At 42.3% G+C, this 18,409-nt stretch overlaps 2 protein-coding genes across 2 annotated transcripts; both read left to right on the top strand.

The window, feature by feature from the left end:
• On the top strand, positions 1-2,578 carry LOC116369254 (uncharacterized). The gene is made up of 11 exons (XM_031819390.1): positions 1-134; positions 295-479; positions 556-659; positions 940-1,031; positions 1,189-1,369; positions 1,539-1,644; positions 1,725-1,813; positions 1,884-1,975; positions 2,089-2,196; positions 2,315-2,356; positions 2,443-2,578. The coding sequence occupies exons 1-10, from the start codon at positions 71-73 to the stop codon at positions 2,329-2,331; spliced, it is 1,038 nt and encodes a 345-aa protein (XP_031675250.1). The 5' UTR covers positions 1-70; the 3' UTR covers positions 2,332-2,356; positions 2,443-2,578.
• Positions 2,579-13,732: 11,154 nt separating this feature from the next.
• Positions 13,733-16,310, top strand: LOC116369255 (uncharacterized). Its single transcript, XM_031819391.1, has 11 exons — positions 13,733-13,866; positions 14,027-14,211; positions 14,288-14,391; positions 14,672-14,763; positions 14,921-15,101; positions 15,271-15,376; positions 15,457-15,545; positions 15,616-15,707; positions 15,821-15,928; positions 16,047-16,088; positions 16,175-16,310. Exons 1-10 carry the CDS (start codon positions 13,803-13,805, stop codon positions 16,061-16,063), a joined length of 1,038 nt encoding a protein of 345 aa, XP_031675251.1. The 5' UTR covers positions 13,733-13,802; the 3' UTR covers positions 16,064-16,088; positions 16,175-16,310.
• Positions 16,311-18,409: the final 2,099 nt, after the last annotated feature.

Raw genomic sequence — 18,409 nt, 5'->3', positions numbered from 1 at the left:
AATTAAGATGATTAGGATCAATTGGTCCATAAATATTTCTAGTTTGTAGGCACTTCTAGATCATTCAGTCATGTCACTCCTTTGGCAATGTGCAATTGTTTTGGCTGTCGTAGCAGCAAGCGCTGCCAATGAAGGTACGTCTAATAATGAACGCATAATATGATTATTGTAGCGCTGATACCATGTTAACTTGAATAGGCTACTTATCTCATGCTGACCGCCTAACAGACTAGCCAAATTGTGGTGTTGGCTCTTGAGATGTGAATGATGACATTATCAAATTTATATTTTTAGATTTTAATGTGGATTGTGAGAAACACTCCATTAAAGTGACATGGAAGGTCAGTCCAGAGTTGGTTGAACATGCTGCCCGTCTTTTCCTTGGACACTGTGTTCCGTCCACATTTTCTGTTCTTCCCACGGGAGAAGGGATGGCGACATTCCACTACAACCTCAATGGCTGTGCCATCAAGAAACGGGTAATGTCTAACTCTTGACCCAATGTATGCCATTTTGGATCCTGCGACGACTAATGCTTCTCCTTCTATTCCCCAGGTGACTGGCAAAAAACACATCTATTCAACCAGCCTGACTTACAGACCTAACCGAAAGCCCAAACCTGCTGCTATTAGTCACCATATTAAGTGTGTTTACATAAGGTAACCATCTATGCCAGGGGTACTCAACTCTTACCCTAAGAGGTCTGGCGCCTGCTGTCTTTCGGTTCTACTTTATCATTAATTGCACACACCTGGTGTCCCAGGTCTAAATCAGTCCCTAATTAGAGGGGAATGATTATTATTTTTTAAATGCAGTGGAACTGAGTTTAGTTTTAGGGCTCTATTGGGTGTAGTGTACTCTAGCTATGGTGTTGGAATCAAATCTTCCTAAGCCTTTGCCACCTTCATTATTAAACTAAACATTCCCCCTTGTATGTAGACCTGAGGGATGGATTCCCCCATTCCTTATCCCTGCCTATGGTAGTGCTGAGGGTCATGGAGGATTGGTTTTCCACATGGCACTCCTCAATGGTGAGTGACTCATACAACATCAATTATTGTAAGAATATGTTCAGGCTACTTACCTGGTAAAGAAATTCCTAGCAGAGGACACTGCCCGACGCTAGTTGAAACCTGTGGCTGTACAGTACGTATGAGCATTGCGCCCCTTCCCCTCTGTTGCATGTAGAAGACCTTACTGGTCTGGCTAAGAGCAGCCTGTTTCCCCTGGGCTCTTTCATCCCCATCTGGGCAGCAGTGGATCAGAAGGACCATCAGCCCTTGCTGCTGCTCTTGGAGGAGTGTGTGGCGGCCACAACACCAGAACTGCAGTCTGCGAGCCTGGTGTACCCCATCATCACCAACAAGGGGTTTGTACCAGACCTGGCTATGGCCATGTAGGGTGCACGTTTTGGTTTTTGACTGCCTAGCGCTAAACGGCCTACTCAAATGTTGAAAAGTATTGAATACATTTTAAAGTTAGCTTATTTGCTGGATGGAAGTTCTGTTTGTCTGCTCATTTGCACAATGCATTTTCAGTTGCCTTGCAGATGGGAAGACTGGGAACTCCAGGTTCCTGCCTAGGTACCACCCGTCTGCTATTCTGCTTTACCTGCAGTCCTTCAAGTTTGCCTTAGGCGAGGAAGTGAGTGGACCACAAGTTCTCGGTATGACTGGGTTGGTTTTCATACTGTAGCTCTTGACTGTTCTCTTATTTCACCCCAGGTGTATATTCATTGTAAGCTTGTTGCATGGGACCCTGAGGTTTTTGATATAGAAAAGAAGGCCTGCCACTACATTAAAGAGACTGGAGAGTAAGTATTGGTCACATAACTACCATAATGACATTAGTGCCAATGCAACAGCAACTTTTTTTATTCATAGATGGGAGCTGCTGGACGACCCGTCTCAAAGTGACCTCTGCAAGTGCTGTGACTCGAGTTGCAAGCCTCGGTTGAAGAGGGGTGTGGATTCAGGTATTTTGAGGCACTTCATTTCAAGCCTGACTAAACTGTAGTTCCATATTCATTTGAGCTGATGGGTTCTGATGGGACTGCAGCTTGAAGTAACTTATATATATTTTTCTCAGAACCCCAGGGCCTGGTTCAAAACTCTGTTCTTGGACCGCTCACAATAGTGGAAAACTCTGAAACCCGGATCCCCAGTGAATTTGTAAAATATCCTACTGTAGAACAAGGTTGGTGATTTTGGCATTGAAGACTATAGTTTACACTTGGCTTTTAATTGTATCAGCTTTGATGCCAAATGAACTTGAACCTGTAACCTACTCATCTGTCATTGTGTTCTGTATTCAGTTGACTGGTTGGTGTAATGGTCTGGAACACTTTGCTTGTCAGGTGTGTGTGTGTGCTGGTTATTTTACTGTAACATCCCCCAACGGCAATGAGATGCATGTTACTAACACTTCTTCAACCTGTTCCAGGGATGGCTGTCTTTTCTGTCTCTACAGCCATCTAATTGTAGGTGGCCTGAAGGGTGCATCACTTTCCACTATCCCCAGTATGGATATGAAGTCCTTTGACTTGAGCATGTTTCAATAAAATGAGTACTTTACAATGGTGTTTGTTTCTAATGGTTGTCAAAATGCTATGATCCTGATGAGATGTACCCTAAATCCAGTAGTGCGGTGCCGGTATCTACACAAAATAGCCAAGATGTAACCATCTGGTTGTAAGATCTCAATGAGAGTGCTCAGTGTTCTGGACTTCCCAGTGTCCTGATTACTCTTGAACTGTAACACTTTCTTATTTTGGCATAATTAGTTTGCATGAACACCTGCTGTGGCTATCATTAGCAATGGTAATGCTATTTGTAAGATTGTCATAAGCTAACCTGCTTATTGTTGGCTATACTTTTTCAGCAGTAGCCCACCCCAAGATCAAATTGACAAGCCAAGTTTAGAGATTGTAGGTGGCTGATGGCCATGCTTAATGGCTGTGATAGGAGGAAACTGAGGCTGGATCAACAGCATTGTACATAGTTACTCCACAATACTAACACAAATTACAGAGTGAAGAGAAGGAAGTCTGTACAGAATATAATATTCCAAAACATGCATCCCGTTTGCAATAAGGTACTAAAGTAAAACTGTACAAAATTAGGTCAAAGGTAACTTTGTCCTGAATACAAAGCATTACAGTATGTTTGAGGCAAATCAAACACAACACACGACTGAGTACCACTCTTCATACTTTCCAAGCATGGTGGTGGCTGCATCATGTTATGGGTATGCGTGTCATCGGCAAGGACTGAATATTTTAAGATCAAAATAAATGGAATAGAGCTAAGCACAGGCAAAATCCTAAAGGAAAACCTGGTTCAGTCTGCTGTCCAACAGACACTTGGAGACAAACTCACCATTCAGCAGGACAATAACCTAAAACACAAGGCCAAATATACACTACTGTTGATCAATAACCAATTTGACAGAGCTTGAAGAATTCTGTAGAGAATAATGGGCAAATATTGCACAATCGAGGTGTGGAAAGCTCTGAGACTTACCCAGAAAGACTCACTGCTGTAATCTCTGCCAAAGGTACTGGTACAAAGTATTGACTCAGGGTATGTAATTGAGATTTCATTTTCAATAAATTTGCAAAGATTTCTATAAACATGTTTTTACTTTGTCATTATGGGGTATGTGTAGATGGGTGATTTAAAAAATATATATTTAAACATTTTATTGAGGCTGTAACACAAAATGTGGAATAAGTCAAAAGGTACAAATACTTTCTGAAGGCACTGTAAGACTAAAACTGTTGAGCTAGCTAGCAGCTTGGTAACTAAGGCTAAACTGTTGGCTTGCTAACGTAGAAAACACATTTTACCTAACTAATTTTAGCTTGCATCACATTTAGTATTTAATCAGTTAATTAGACTAACTGGAAACAGGACATTAATGCACAAAATGAAGAACTATATTCAACTTTGCTTATTTGCTGCTCGCTCCTGCAGAATTTTGTACTTCCTATTCCTCCCTCACTTTTTCCCCAAACGTGTTTATTTTGCCTATCAAGTGACATGTCTACCTGCCTGCTCTCCGTTTGGTATTCCCGCCTCTTCTTTTTCATTGGTTGCCTGATGCAACCAATCATAATCCTTTCCGCTCTGAGAACGATTGAGTAGGTGAAACTCCTATGAGTGTTATGCTCATATAATGTAGGGTACAGTATGTGTTGGCTTCATCCACTCTGCAAAGGTGTTTTTTTCCCAGCTTTTAAGAGGACAGCAATAGACCCTCAATTATGATATCAGTGTGCTGAAATGCATTGGGATTTATATTTTAATAACAGCCAAATGTATCATGTAGCGTCAGTGTCATAGGTCTACAGAACATGAACTTTAAACCTGTCGTAGAGTACAGAGAACATACATGGCTTGTGGCCCTGGGAGAATAAATTATTTTTTACCAAATGTTGCTTAAAATTTGAGACTTTGCTTTTTGTCGTTATCGATGCAAAAAAAACTATGTGGGGTAAAAATAGAGAGAAAAAAGGAAACTTTCAACAGTAATGGCAATGTTGTCATAGTTTCCCTGTTGCCACTTATGTAACTGTAATAATCTGTTTACACTTTATTCAAATGATATCATTTTCACGTATGCACTGGCCAAAGATGTTTAAATGAGAGATGTCACCTGGTGGCAACAAATGTTGGCAACAAATGGAACCACAGGAAAAACACCTCAGAAATAATATTCAATTGTCCACATGATAGAGCCATATAAGAGTTATAAGGTAACATGAGTAAATTACATCAGTTATCAGTTGACCCCGCCTTCACATGGAGTTATCTGGGGATGTACTGTTACTTGCTTTGAGGATACAGAGGTAGATTGACACATGGTGGCTTTCCTGCGGCGTTCATGTTCATAGATTCTCTCCTGTACTTCACTCGCAGTCCATTTCTCAGCAGACTTGTATTGGAATACTGCTGCCAGTTTGGGGTCAGGGCAGTATGTTACAAACATCCTAACGACATCGGAGTCAATCTTCTTTCCTTGTCTCTTAAGGCCCTCGTCAGCGACATCTACGGCCTTGTTCAATCGAACCCAATACTCCATAACAGCCTCTCCGGGTACAGGTTTAGTATTGTAAAAATCAGCCAAGGGCATGCATGAATAGGCCAATTCGCTGAATTTCTGTTTCAGAATGTCAAATACAATCTCTGGCTTCTTTGTAGGATCAACGGTTGTCTCATTGCGTAAATGTATCTTTACCATGTCTCTTGGTTTGCCAGATAATCGACTAATTATCTCATCTGATTGTTCCCCAATCGGACATCCCTTCCTCCTCAAGTATATTCTCATCAACTCCTCCCATTCATGAATGGAGCATTTGTCTGTAACATCTCCTCTATATGTAGGACGGTTCCTTTATGTCTGATTGCATGATGAACTTAATTTGACTGAGATCTACATATCCTACCCACTCTGAATTTCCAGTCACAACTTGCAGACTTGTTTACGAGTTGCTGTGCGTTTTGTTGCCAACCTATTTGGCTACCTGACAACTTTACGGTTTTTACTTTTTAATTACTGTTTATATTTTCGTTTTTTTCCCTCAACTTTTACGCTCCGGACGCTTTATCTGGACATGGTTCGTCAGGACCTCCAACAGCCGAAGCTAAGTAGTAACATTAACATGATGCCTTCTAATTGCAGTCGCTGTACTCATAATATACAGGAGAACGATCGCCTTACGGCGAGGATAGCTGTGCTACAAGCCCAGCTTCAGACGCAATCGTTAGGCAAGGGTAATTTCAGTGTAGGAAAGGATGAAACAGCGTCTGTGCCACCAGTAAGTACAGATAGTAGTATAAATCCCCTGGCACAGTCCCCGCAGCCGGACAACTTTCTCACGGTTTCTGGAAGGAAATGCTGTAGGAATGCTCAACCGGTGTCGCTCATTCAGCCGACAGAAACTTTCAACCGGTTTTCCCCATTAAGCAGCGAGTCGAGTCGGAGTCAGAGGCCGAGTCTTCTCTGGTCTCTACTCCTCCCGTTACGGGGTCTGAGACGCCGAAGCTTCCCACCATTAGCTCTGACAAATTGAAAACTCTAGTTATTGGCAACTCCATTACCCGCAGTATTAGACTTAAAACGAATCATCCAGCGATCATACACTGTTTACCAGGGGGCAGGGCTACCGACGTTAAGGCTAATCTGAAGATGGTGCTGGCTAAAGCTAAAACTGGCAAGTGTAGAGAGTATAGAGATATTGTTACCCACGTCGGCACCAACGATGTTAGGATAAAACAGTCAGAGATCACCAAGCGCAACATAGCTTCTGCGTGTAAATCAGCTAGAAAGATGTGTCGGCATCGAGTAATTGTCTCTGGCCCCCTCCCAGTTAGGGGGAGTGATGAGCTCTACAGCAGAGTCTCACAACTCAATCACTGGTTGAAAACTGTTTTCTGCCCCTCCCAAAAGATAGAATTTGTAGATAATTGGCCCTCTTTCTGGGACTCACCCACAAACAGGACCAAGCCTGACCTGCTGAGGAGTGACGGACTCCATCCTAGCTGGAGGGGTGCTCTCATCTTATCTACCAACATAGACAGGGCTCTAACTCCTCTAGCTCTACAATGAAATAGGGTGCAGGCCAGGCAGCAGGCTGTTAGCCAGCCTGCCAGCATAGTGGAGTCTGCCACTAGCAAAGTCAGTGTAGTCAGCTCAGCTATCACCATTGAGACCTTGTCTGTGCCTCGACCTAGGTTGGGCAAAACTAAACATGGCGGTGTTCGCCTTAGCAATCTCACTAGGATAAAGACCACCTCCATTCCTGTCATTATTGAAAGAGATCATGATACATCACATCTCAAAATAGGGCTACTTAATGTTAGATCCCTTACTTCAAAGGCAATTATAGTCAATGAACTAATCACTGATCATAATCTTGATGTGATTGGCCTGACTGAAACATGGCTTAAGCCTGATGAATTTACTGTGTTAAATGAGGCCCCACCTCCTGGCTACACTAGTGACCATATCCCCCGTGCATCCCGCAAAGGCGGAGGTGTTGCTAACATTTACGATAGCAAATTTCAATTTACAAAAAAAATATATATATATTTTGAGCTTCTAGTCATGAAATCTATGCAGCCTACTCAATCACTTTTTATAGCTACTGTTTACAGGCCTCCTGGGCCATATACAGCGTTCCTCATTGAGTTCCCTGAATTCCTATCGGACCTTGTAGTCATAGCAGATAATATTCTAATCTTTGGTGACTTTAATATTCACATGGAAAAGTCCACAGACCCACTCCAAAAGGCTTTCGGAGCCATCATCGACTCAGTCGGTTTTGTCCAACATGTCTCTGGACCTACTCACTGTCACAGTCATACTCTGGACCTAGTTTTGTCCCATGGAATAAATGTTGTGGATCTTAATGTTTTTCCTCATAATCCTGGACTATCGGACCACCATTTTATTACGTTTGCAATTGCAGCAAATAATCTGCTCAGACCCCAACCAAGGAACATCCAAAGTCGTGCTATAAATTCACAGACAACACAAAGATTCCTTGATGTCCTTCCAGATTCCCTCTGTCTACCCAAGGACGCCAGAGGACAAAAATCAGTTAACCACCTAACTGAGGAACTCAATTTAACCTTAGATGCAATACCCTAGATGCAGTTGCACCCCTAAAAACTAAAAACATTTCTCATTAGAAACTAGCTCCCTGGTACACAGAAAATACCAGAGCTCTGAAGCAAGCTTCCAGAAAATTGGAACGGAAATGGCGCCACACCAAACTGGAAGTCTTCCGACTAGCTTGGAAAGACAGTACCGTGCAGTACCGAAGAGCCCTTACTGCTGCTCGATCATCCTATTTTTCTAACTTAATTGAGGAAAATAAGAACAATCCGAAATTCCTTTTTGATACTGTCGCAAAGCTAACTAAAAAGCAGCATTCCCCAAGAGAGGATGGCTTTCACTTTAGCAGTGATAAATTCATGAACTTCTTTGAGGAAAAGATTAAGATTATTAGAAAGCAAATGACGGACTCCTCTTTAAATCTGCGTATTCCTTCAAAGCTCAGTTGTCCTGAGTCTGCGCAACTCTGCCAGGACCTAGGATCAAGAGAGACGCTCAAGTGTTTTAGTACTATATCTCTTGACACAATGATGAAAATAATCATGGCCTCTAAACCTTCAAGCTGCATACTGGACCCTATTCCAACTAAACTACTGAAAGAGCTGCTTCCTGTGCTTGGCCCTCCTATGTTGAACATAATAAACGGCTCTCTATCCACCGGATGTGTACCAAACTCACTAAAAGTGGCAGTAATAAAGCCTCTCTTGAAAAAGCCAAACCTTGACCCAGAAAATATAAAAAACTATCGGCCTATATCGAATCTTCCATTCCTCTCAAAAATTTTAGAAAAGGCTGTTGCACAGCAACTCACTGCCTTCCTGAAGACAAACAATGTATACGAAATGCTTCAGTCTGGTTTTAGACCCCATCATAGCACTGAGACTGCACTTGTGAAGGTGATAAATGACATTTTAATTGCATCGGACCGAGGCTCTGCATCAGTCCTCCTGCTCCTAGACCTTAGTGCTGCTTTTGATACCATCGATCACCACATTCTTTTGGAGAGATTGGTCTACACTGACAAGTTCTGGCCTGGTTTAGATCTTATCTGTCGGAAAGATATCAGTTTGTCTCTGTGAATGGTTTGTCCTCTGACAAATCAACTGTAAATTTCGGTGTTCCTCAAGGTTCCGTTTCTCTTTTGAAGAACATATCAAGACCATTTCAAGGACAGCTTTTTTCCATCTACGTAACATTGCAAAAATCAGTAACTTTCTGTCCAAAAATGATGCAGAAAAGTTCATCCATGCTTTTGTCACTTCTGGGTTAGACTACTGAAATGCTCTACTTTCCGGCTACCCGGATAAAGCACTACATAAACTTCAGTTAGTGCTAAATACGGCTGCTAGAATCCTGACTAGAACCCAAAAATTGGATCATATTACTCCAGTGCTAGCCTCCCTACACTGGCTTCCTGTCAAAGCAAGGGCTGATTTCAAGGTTTTACTGCTAACCTACAAAGCATTACATGGGCTTGCTCCTACCTATCTCTCTGATTTGGTCCTGTCGTACATACCTACACGTACGCTACGGTCACAAGACGCAGGCCTCCTAATTGTCCCTAGAATTTCTAAGCAAACAGCTGGAGGCAGGGCTTTCTCCTATAGAGCTCTATTTTTATGGAACGGTCTGCCTACCCATGTGAGAGACGTAGACTCGGTCTCAACCTTTAAGTCTTTACTGAAGACTCATCTCTTCAGTGGGTCATATGATTGAGTGTAGTCTGGCCCAGGAGTGGGAAGGTGAACGGAAAGGCTCTGGAGCAACGAACCGCCCTTGCTGTCTCTGCCTGGCCGGTTCCCCTCTTTCCACTGGGATTCTCTGCCTCTAACCCTATTACAGGGGCTGAGTCACTGGCTTACTGGGGCTCTCTCATGCCGTCCCTGGAAGGGGTGCGTCACCTGAGTGGGTTGATTCACTGATGTGGTCATCCTGTCTGGGTTGGCGCCCCCCCCTTGGGTTGTGTCATGGCGGAGATCTTTGTGGGCTATACTCAGCCTTGTCTCTCAGGATGGTAGGTTGGTGGTTGAAGATATCCCTCTAGTGGTGTGGGGGCTGTGCTTTGGCAAAGTGGGTGGGGTTATATCCTTCCTGTTTGGCCCTGTCCGAGGGTGTCCTCGGATGGGGCCACAGTGTTTCCTGACCCCTCCTGTCTCAGCCTCCAGTATTTATGCTGCAGTAGTTTATGTGTCGGGGGGCTAGGGTCAGATGGATATATCTGGAGTACTTATCCTGTCCTATTCGGTATCCTGTGTGAATTTAAGTGTGCTTTCTCTAATTCTCTCTTTCTTTCACTCTCTCGGAGGACCTGAGCCCTAGGACCATGCCCCAGGACTACAGTGCCTTGCGAAAGTTTTCGGCCCCCTTGAACTTTGCGACCTTTTGCCACATTTAAGGCTTCAAACATAAAGATATAAAACGGTATTTTTTTGTGAAGAATCAACAACAAGTGGGACACAATCATGAAGTGGAACAACATTTATTGGATATTTCAAACTTTTTTAACAAATCAAAAACGGAAAAATTGGGCGTGCAAAATTATTCAGCCCCTTTACTTTCAGTGCAGCAAACTCTCTCCAGAAGTTCAGTGAGGATCTCTGAATGATCCAATGTTGACCTAAATGACTAATGATGATAAATACAATCCACCTGTGTGTAATCAAGTCTCCGTATAAATGCACCTGCACTGTGATAGTCTTAGAGGTCCGTTAAAAGCGCAGAGAGCATCATGAAGAACAAGGAACAAACCAGGCAGGTCCGAGATACTGTTGTGAAGAAGTTTAAAGCCGGATTTGGATACAAAAAGATTTCCCAAGCTTTAAACATCCCAAGGAGCACTGTGCAAGCCATAATATTGAAATGGAAGGAGTATCAGACCACTGCAAATCTACCAAGACCTGGCCGTCCCTCTAAACTTTCAGCTCATACAAGGAGAAGACTGATCAGAGATGCAGCCAAGAGGCCCATGATCACTCTGGATGAACTGCAGAGATCTACAGCTGAGGTGGGAGACTCTGTCCATAGGACAACAATCAGTCGTATATTGCACAAATCTGGCCTTTATGTAAGAGTGGCAAGAAGAAAGCCATTTCTTAAAGATATCCATAAAAAGTGTTGTTTAAAGTTTGCCACAAGCCATCCTGGGAGACACACCAAACATGTGGAAGAAGGTGCTCTGGTCAGATGAAACCAAAATTGAACTTTTTGGCAACAATGCAAAACGTTATGTTTGGCGTAAAAGCAACACAGCTCATCACCCTGAACACACCATCCCCACTGTCAAACATGGTGGTGGCAGCATCATGGTTTGGGCCTGCTTTTCTTCAGCAGGGACAGGGAAGATGGTTAAAATTGATGGGAAGATGGATGGAGCCAAATACAGGACCATTCTGGAAGAAACCCTTATGGAGTCTGCAAAAGACCTGATACTGGGACGGAGATAAGTCTTCCAACAAGACAATGATCCAAAACATAAAGCAAAATCTACAATGGAATGGTTCAAAAATAAACATATCCAGGTGTTCGAATGGATAAGTCAAAGTCCAGACCTGAATCCAATCGAGAATCTGTGGAAAGAACTGAAAACTGCTGTTCACAAATGCTCTCCATCCAACCTCACTGAGCTCGAGCTGTTTTGAAAGGAGGAATGGGAAAAAATGTCAGTCTCTCGATGTGCAAAACTGATAGAGACATACCCCAAGCAACTTACAGCTGTAATCGCAGCAAAAGGTGGCGCTACAAAGTATTAACTTAAGGGGGCTGAATAATTTTGCACGCCCAATTTTTCAGTTTTTGATTTGTTAAAAAAGTTTGAAATATCCCAAAAATGTCGTTCCACTTCATGATTGTGTCCCACTTGTTGTTGATTCTTCACAAAAAAATACAGTTTTATATCTTTATGTTTGAAGCCTGAAATGTGGCAAAAGGTCGCAAAGTTCAAGGGGGCCGAATACATTCGCAAGGCACTGTACCTGACATGATGACTCCTTGCTGTCCCCAGTCCACCTGGCCGTGCTGCTGCTCCAGTTTCAACTGTTCTGCCTTATTATTATTCGACCATGCTGGTCATTTATGAACATTTTAACATCTTGGCCATGTTCTGTTATAATCTCCACCCGGCACAGCCAGAAGAGGACTGGCCACCCCACACAGCCTGGTTCCTCTCTAGGTTTTGGCCTTTCTAGGGAGTTTTTCCTAGCCACCGTGCTTCTACACCTGCATTGCTTGCTGTTTGGGGTTTTAGGCTGGGTTTCTGTACAGCACTTTGAGATATCAGCTGATGTACGGAGGGCGATATAAATACATTTGATTTTATTTGAATGATGATCACTTATCTTTTCTGTACTTACTGGTGGCTCAAGTACTGGACCTGCCACTCTGTAGTTCTTCCCTAATGGAGCTCCCTATTTCCTGGGCTAGCTGAGTGACCAGCTAGACCATCTACAAGGGCATTTGGATTAACACCAAATGAAGGACTTTCATCCAATTTTTTTGTGGAGCAAAGCATGGGGGAACCTCCTGCACCTACACACTTTACAGGGGTTTGATCAGAGTATGAGAAAAACCTCCCCCTCCCAGCAGTGAATTTGGGTTCATCACCATTATAAGATGCCATGCCACTAAACCACTAATGTTACGTTAAAATGTCTTGTGGGTGAACACACTTCTATGTTGGTTAACTATAAACAGCGCTCTCAATACATCGTTGTAAGAAAAAAAATAAACAGGAAAAAAGACTGTAGTTCCGATTTTTGCCACAAGGCGGCAAGAGTACCTCAATGATATAATTAGTCTCTAGAACAGCAGCGCCGCGGTGATTGAGCTGACGTCGATCAACGATGAATCCGGGTCTAGAAGGCACCAATGTAACCGGTGCTATACTGCACCGCTGTAACTCCGCGTTGTGTGTGGTTGATTGAGACTATAGACGTGGACTTAGGAGATCAGGTAGTTTTAATTAAGCAGAACTCACTCTCTGCATCTTGCATCTGCATCCAAAAGGAAATAAAACATTTGTAGAGCACATATGTTCTGAGAATCGTCGCCTCTTTCTCTCAGTGCATCAAAATGATTTTTGAATACAAAAATTAATACAGTCTCTCCTTATTATACATAACATATTTTACATAGATAAAACCACATACCTGCATCCAAAAGGAAATAAAACATTTGTAGAGAACATATGTTCTGAGATTCGTCGCCTCTTTCTACAACAGATGCACAATAGGAGGGACTGGGATTATCCGAGGAGCTAGCCATCGTTCACACATACAATAGCATACAAAATGCAATTGCCATGCTGACTGTAGGAAAGTCCACCAAAGCTTTTGCCAGAGAATTGACTGTTAAGACCACGTGTAACCACTCCAGCCCAGGACATCCACATCTGGCTTCTTCACCTGAGGGATCCTCTGAAACCAGCAACCCTGACAGCTGATGAAACTGAGGAGTATTTCTGTCTGTAATAAAGCCCTTTTGTGGGGAAGAACTCATTTTGATTGGCTTGACTTCCTTATATGAAATGTAACTCAGAAAAATCTTTCATTGTTGCTTGCGGCGTTAACATTTTGGTTCAGTATAGTTAACGTTAGCGAACTCTGCATTCTATACGGGTATGCCAATGGCCTGCTGCGATGCCCACTATATAGAGCTTTTCAGATCTATTCATATATTTAGCTACGGCAGATAGCTAGATCGGTGATGAGATGACCATTCAGTATGTAAACTAGCGGGCTTGGCCACCAATTAAATGGCTGGTCTTACCTTATCCTTGATCAGCATTTTGACTGTCGCATAAAATATGCTTTAAATCGATGTAAAAAAAGACCTAATCCACACTTAGTGTGGTACTGTGAAATTGAGCAAACCAGATTGTTCAATCTTTTTGATTCAACTTTATTTCCTGTGTAAGTCACTATTCTGTCCGTCCATCGTGTTTTGTGAGACGCTTTACAGACTACTTTATGGGGAAAAGATGTGACTATTACCATTTTTACTTTTAAAACCCCTAAAAATTCAAGGATGTTTTCAGACCAGGAAATACCAAAAGTGATGATGTTGGTAGGTTTTTAGGTCTATAATTATCGCTCCTTGACCTCTCACGGGTGTTCAGAATTAAGATGATTAGGATCAATTGGTCCATAAATATTTCTAGTTTGTAGGCACTTCTAGATCATTCAGTCATGTCACTCCTTTGGCAATGTGCAATTGTTTTGGCTGTCGTAGCAGCAAGCGCTGCCAATGAAGGTACGTCTAATAATGAACGCATAATATGATTATTGTAGCGCTGATACCATGTTAACTTGAATAGGCTACTTATCTCATGCTGACCGCCTAACAGACTAGCCAAATTATGGTGTTGGCTCTTGAGATGTGAATGATGACATTATCAAATTTATATTTTTAGATTTTAATGTGGATTGTGAGAAACACTCCATTAAAGTGACATGGAAGGTCAGTCCAGAGTTGGTTGAACATGCTGCCCGTCTTTTCCTTGGACACTGTGTTCCGTCCACATTTTCTGTTCTTCCCACGGGAGAAGGGATGGCGACATTCCACTACAACCTCAATGGCTGTGCCATCAAGAAACGGGTAATGTCTAACTCTTGACCCAATGTATGCCATTTTGGATCCTGCGACGACTAATGCTTCTCCTTCTATTCCCCAGGTGACTGGCAAAAAACACATCTATTCAACCAGCCTGACTTACAGACCTAACCGAAAGCCCAAACCTGCTGCTATTAGTCACCATATTAAGTGTGTTTACATAAGGTAACCATCTATGCCAGGGGTACTCAACTCTTACCCTAAGAGGTCTGGCGCCTGCTGTCTTTCGGTTCTACTTTATCATTAATTGCACACACCTGGTGTCCCAGGTCTAAATCAGTCCCTAATTAGAGGGGAATGATTATTATTTTTTAAATGCAGTGGAACTGAGTTTAGTTTTAGGGCTCTATTGGGTGTAGTGTACTCTAGCTATGGTGTTGGAATCAAATCTTCCTAAGCCTTTGCCACCTTCATTATTAAACTAAACATTCCCCCTTGTATGTAGACCTGAGGGATGGATTCCCCCATTCCTTATCCCTGCCTATGGTAGTGCTGAGGGTCATGGAGGATTGGTTTTCCACATGGCACTCCTCAATGGTGAGTGACTCATACAACATCAATTATTGTAAGAATATGTTCAGGCTACTTACCTGGTAAAGAAATTCCTAGCAGAGGACACTGCCCGACGCTAGTTGAAACCTGTGGCTGTACAGTACGTATGAGCATTGCGCCCCTTCCCCTCTGTTGCATGTAGAAGACCTTACTGGTCTGGCTAAGAGCAGCCTGTTTCCCCTGGGCTCTTTCATCCCCATCTGGGCAGCAGTGGATCAGAAGGACCATCAGCCCTTGCTGCTGCTCTTGGAGGAGTGTGTGGCGGCCACAACACCAGAACTGCAGTCTGCGAGCCTGGTGTACCCCATCATCACCAACAAGGGGTTTGTACCAGACCTGGCTATGGCCATGTAGGGTGCACGTTTTGGTTTTTGACTGCCTAGCGCTAAACGGCCTACTCAAATGTTGAAAAGTATTGAATACATTTTAAAGTTAGCTTATTTGCTGGATGGAAGTTCTGTTTGTCTGCTCATTTGCACAATGCATTTTCAGTTGCCTTGCAGATGGGAAGACTGGGAACTCCAGGTTCCTGCCTAGGTACCACCCGTCTGCTATTCTGCTTTACCTGCAGTCCTTCAAGTTTGCCTTAGGCGAGGAAGTGAGTGGACCACAAGTTCTCGGTATGACTGGGTTGGTTTTCATACTGTAGCTCTTGACTGTTCTCTTATTTCACCCCAGGTGTATATTCATTGTAAGCTTGTTGCATGGGACCCTGAGGTTTTTGATATAGAAAAGAAGGCCTGCCACTACATTAAAGAGACTGGAGAGTAAGTATTGGTCACATAACTACCATAATGACATTAGTGCCAATGCAACAGCAACTTTTTTTATTCATAGATGGGAGCTGCTGGACGACCCGTCTCAAAGTGACCTCTGCAAGTGCTGTGACTCGAGTTGCAAGCCTCGGTTGAAGAGGGGTGTGGATTCAGGTATTTTGAGGCACTTCATTTCAAGCCTGACTAAACTGTAGTTCCATATTCATTTGAGCTGATGGGTTCTGATGGGACTGCAGCTTGAAGTAACTTATATATATTTTTCTCAGAACCCCAGGGCCTGGTTCAAAACTCTGTTCTTGGACCGCTCACAATAGTGGAAAACTCTGAAACCCGGATCCCCAGTGAATTTGTAAAATATCCTACTGTAGAACAAGGTTGGTGATTTTGGCATTGAAGACTATAGTTTACACTTGGCTTTTAATTGTATCAGCTTTGATGCCAAATGAACTTGAACCTGTAACCTACTCATCTGTCATTGTGTTCTGTATTCAGTTGACTGGTTGGTGTAATGGTCTGGAACACTTTGCTTGTCAGGTGTGTGTGTGTGCTGGTTATTTTACTGTAACATCCCCCAACGGCAATGAGATGCATGTTACTAACACTTCTTCAACCTGTTCCAGGGATGGCTGTCTTTTCTGTCTCTACAGCCATCTAATTGTAGGTGGCCTGAAGGGTGCATCACTTTCCACTATCCCCAGTATGGATATGAAGTCCTTTGACTTGAGCATGTTTCAATAAAATGAGTACTTTACAATGGTGTTTGTTTCTAATGGTTGTCAAAATGCTATGATCCTGATGAGATGTACCCTAAATCCAGTAGTGCGGTGCCGGTATCTACACAAAATAGCCAAGATGTGACCATCTGGTTGTAAGAAGATGATCTCAATGAGAGTGGGAAGTCCAGAACACTGAGCAGTGTCCTGATTACTCTTGAACTGTAACACTTTCTTATTTTGGCATAATTAGTTTGCATGAACACCTGCTGTGGCTATCATTAGCAATGGTAACGCTATTTGAAAGATTGTCATAAGTGAACCTGGTTATTGTTGGCTATACTTTTCAGCAGTAGCCCACCCCAAGATCAAATTGACAAGCCAAGTTTAGAGATTGTAGGTGGCTGTGATAGGAGGAAACTGAGGCTGGATCAACAGCATTGTACATAGTTACTCCACAATACTAACCAAAATTACAGAGTGAAGAGAAGGAAATCTGTACAGAATATAATATTCCAAAACATGCATCCTGTTTGCAATAAGGTACTAACGTAAAACTGCACAAAATTAGGTCAGAAGTAACTTTGTCCTGAATACAAAGCATTACAGTATGTTTGAGGGAAATCAAACACAACGCATGACTGAGTACCACTCTTCATACTTTCCAAGCATGGTGGTGGCTGCATCATGTTATGGGTATGCGTGTCATCGGCAAGGACTGAATATTTTAAGATCAAAATAAATGGAATAGAGCTAAGCACAGGCAAAATCCTAAAGGAAAACCTGGTTCAGTCTGCTGTCCAACAGACACTTGGAGACAAACTCACCATTCAGCAGGACAATAACCTAAAACACAAGGCCAAATATACACTACTGTTGATCAATAACCAATTTGACAGAGCTTGAAGAATTCTGTAGAGAATAATGGGCAAATATTGCACAATCGAGGTGTGGAAAGCTCTGAGACTTACCCAGAAAGACTCACTGCTGTAATCTCTGCCAAAGGTACTGGTACAAAGTATTGACTCAGGGTATGTAATTGAGATTTCATTTTCAATAAATTTGCAAAGATTTCTATAAACATGTTTTTACTTTGTCATTATGGGGTATGTGTAGATGGGTGATTTAAAAAATATATATTTAAACATTTTATTGAGGCTGTAACACAAAATGTGGAATAAGTCAAAAGGTACAAATACTTTCTGAAGGCACTGTAAGACTAAAACTGTTGAGCTAGCTAGCAGCTTGGTAACTAAGGCTAAACTGTTGGCTTGCTAACGTAGAAAACACATTTTACCTAACTAATTTTAGCTTGCATCACATTTAGTATTTAATCAGTTAATTAGACTAACTGGATACAGGACATTAATGCACAAAATGAACTATATTCAACTTTGCTTATATGCTGCTCGCTCCTGCAGAATTTTGTACTTCCTATTCCTCCCTCACTTTTTTCCCCAAACGTGTTTATTTTGCCTATCAAGTGACATGTCTACCTGCCTGCTCTCCGTTTGGTATTCCCGCCTCTTCTTTTTCATTGGTTGCCTGATGCAACCAATCATAATCCTTTCCGCTCTGAGAACGATTGAGTAGGTGAAACTCCTATGAGTGTTATGCTCATATAATGTAGGGTACAGTATGTGTTGGCTTCATCCACTCTGCAAAGGTGTTTTTTTCCCAGCTTTTAAGAGGACAGCAATAGACCCTCAATTATGATATCAGTGTGCTGAAATGCATTGGGATTTATATTTTAATAACAGCCAAATGTATCATGTAGCGTCAGTGTCATAGGTCTACAGAACATGAACTTTAAACCTGTCGTAGAGTACAGAGAACATACATGGCTTGTGGCCCTGGGAGAATAAATTATTTTTTACCAAATGTTGCTTAAAATTTGAGACTTTGCTTTTTGTCGTTATCGATGCAAAAAAAACTATGTGGGGTAAAAATAGAGAGAAAAAAGGAAACTTTCAACAGTAATGGCAATGTTGTCATAGTTTCCCTGTTGCCACTTATGTAACTGTAATAATCTGTTTACACTTTATTCAAATGATATCATTTTCACGTATGCACTGGCCAAAGATGTTTAAATGAGAGATGTCACCTGGTGGCAACAAATGTTGGCAACAAATGGAACCACAG

This window comes from Oncorhynchus kisutch, unplaced genomic scaffold, assembly GCF_002021735.2.
Source record: "Oncorhynchus kisutch isolate 150728-3 unplaced genomic scaffold, Okis_V2 scaffold2107, whole genome shotgun sequence".
Taxonomy (NCBI): Eukaryota; Metazoa; Chordata; class Actinopteri; order Salmoniformes; family Salmonidae; genus Oncorhynchus; species Oncorhynchus kisutch.
Note: the sequence above shows the minus strand (reverse complement) of the source record. Positions and strands in the feature narration are given on the sequence as shown.

What these genes read in the sequence shown, in the direction of transcription:
- LOC116369254 (XM_031819390.1), top strand. Translation starts at nt 71, where the DNA reads ATGTCACTCCTTTGGCAATGTGCAATTGTTTTGGCTGTCGTAGCAGCA. An exon ending in ATTAAGTGTGTTTACATAAG is followed by an intron (nt 660 to 939) that starts GTAACCATCTAT and finishes CCTTGTATGTAG; the next exon opens with ACCTGAGGGATGGATTCCCC. An exon ending in GAAGAGGGGTGTGGATTCAG is followed by an intron (nt 1,976 to 2,088) that starts GTATTTTGAGGC and finishes TATTTTTCTCAG; the next exon opens with AACCCCAGGGCCTGGTTCAA.
- LOC116369255 (XM_031819391.1), top strand. Translation starts at nt 13,803, where the DNA reads ATGTCACTCCTTTGGCAATGTGCAATTGTTTTGGCTGTCGTAGCAGCA. An exon ending in CCCATCATCACCAACAAGGG is followed by an intron (nt 15,102 to 15,270) that starts GTTTGTACCAGA and finishes ATGCATTTTCAG; the next exon opens with TTGCCTTGCAGATGGGAAGA. An exon ending in AGTTTGCCTTAGGCGAGGAA is followed by an intron (nt 15,377 to 15,456) that starts GTGAGTGGACCA and finishes ATTTCACCCCAG; the next exon opens with GTGTATATTCATTGTAAGCT.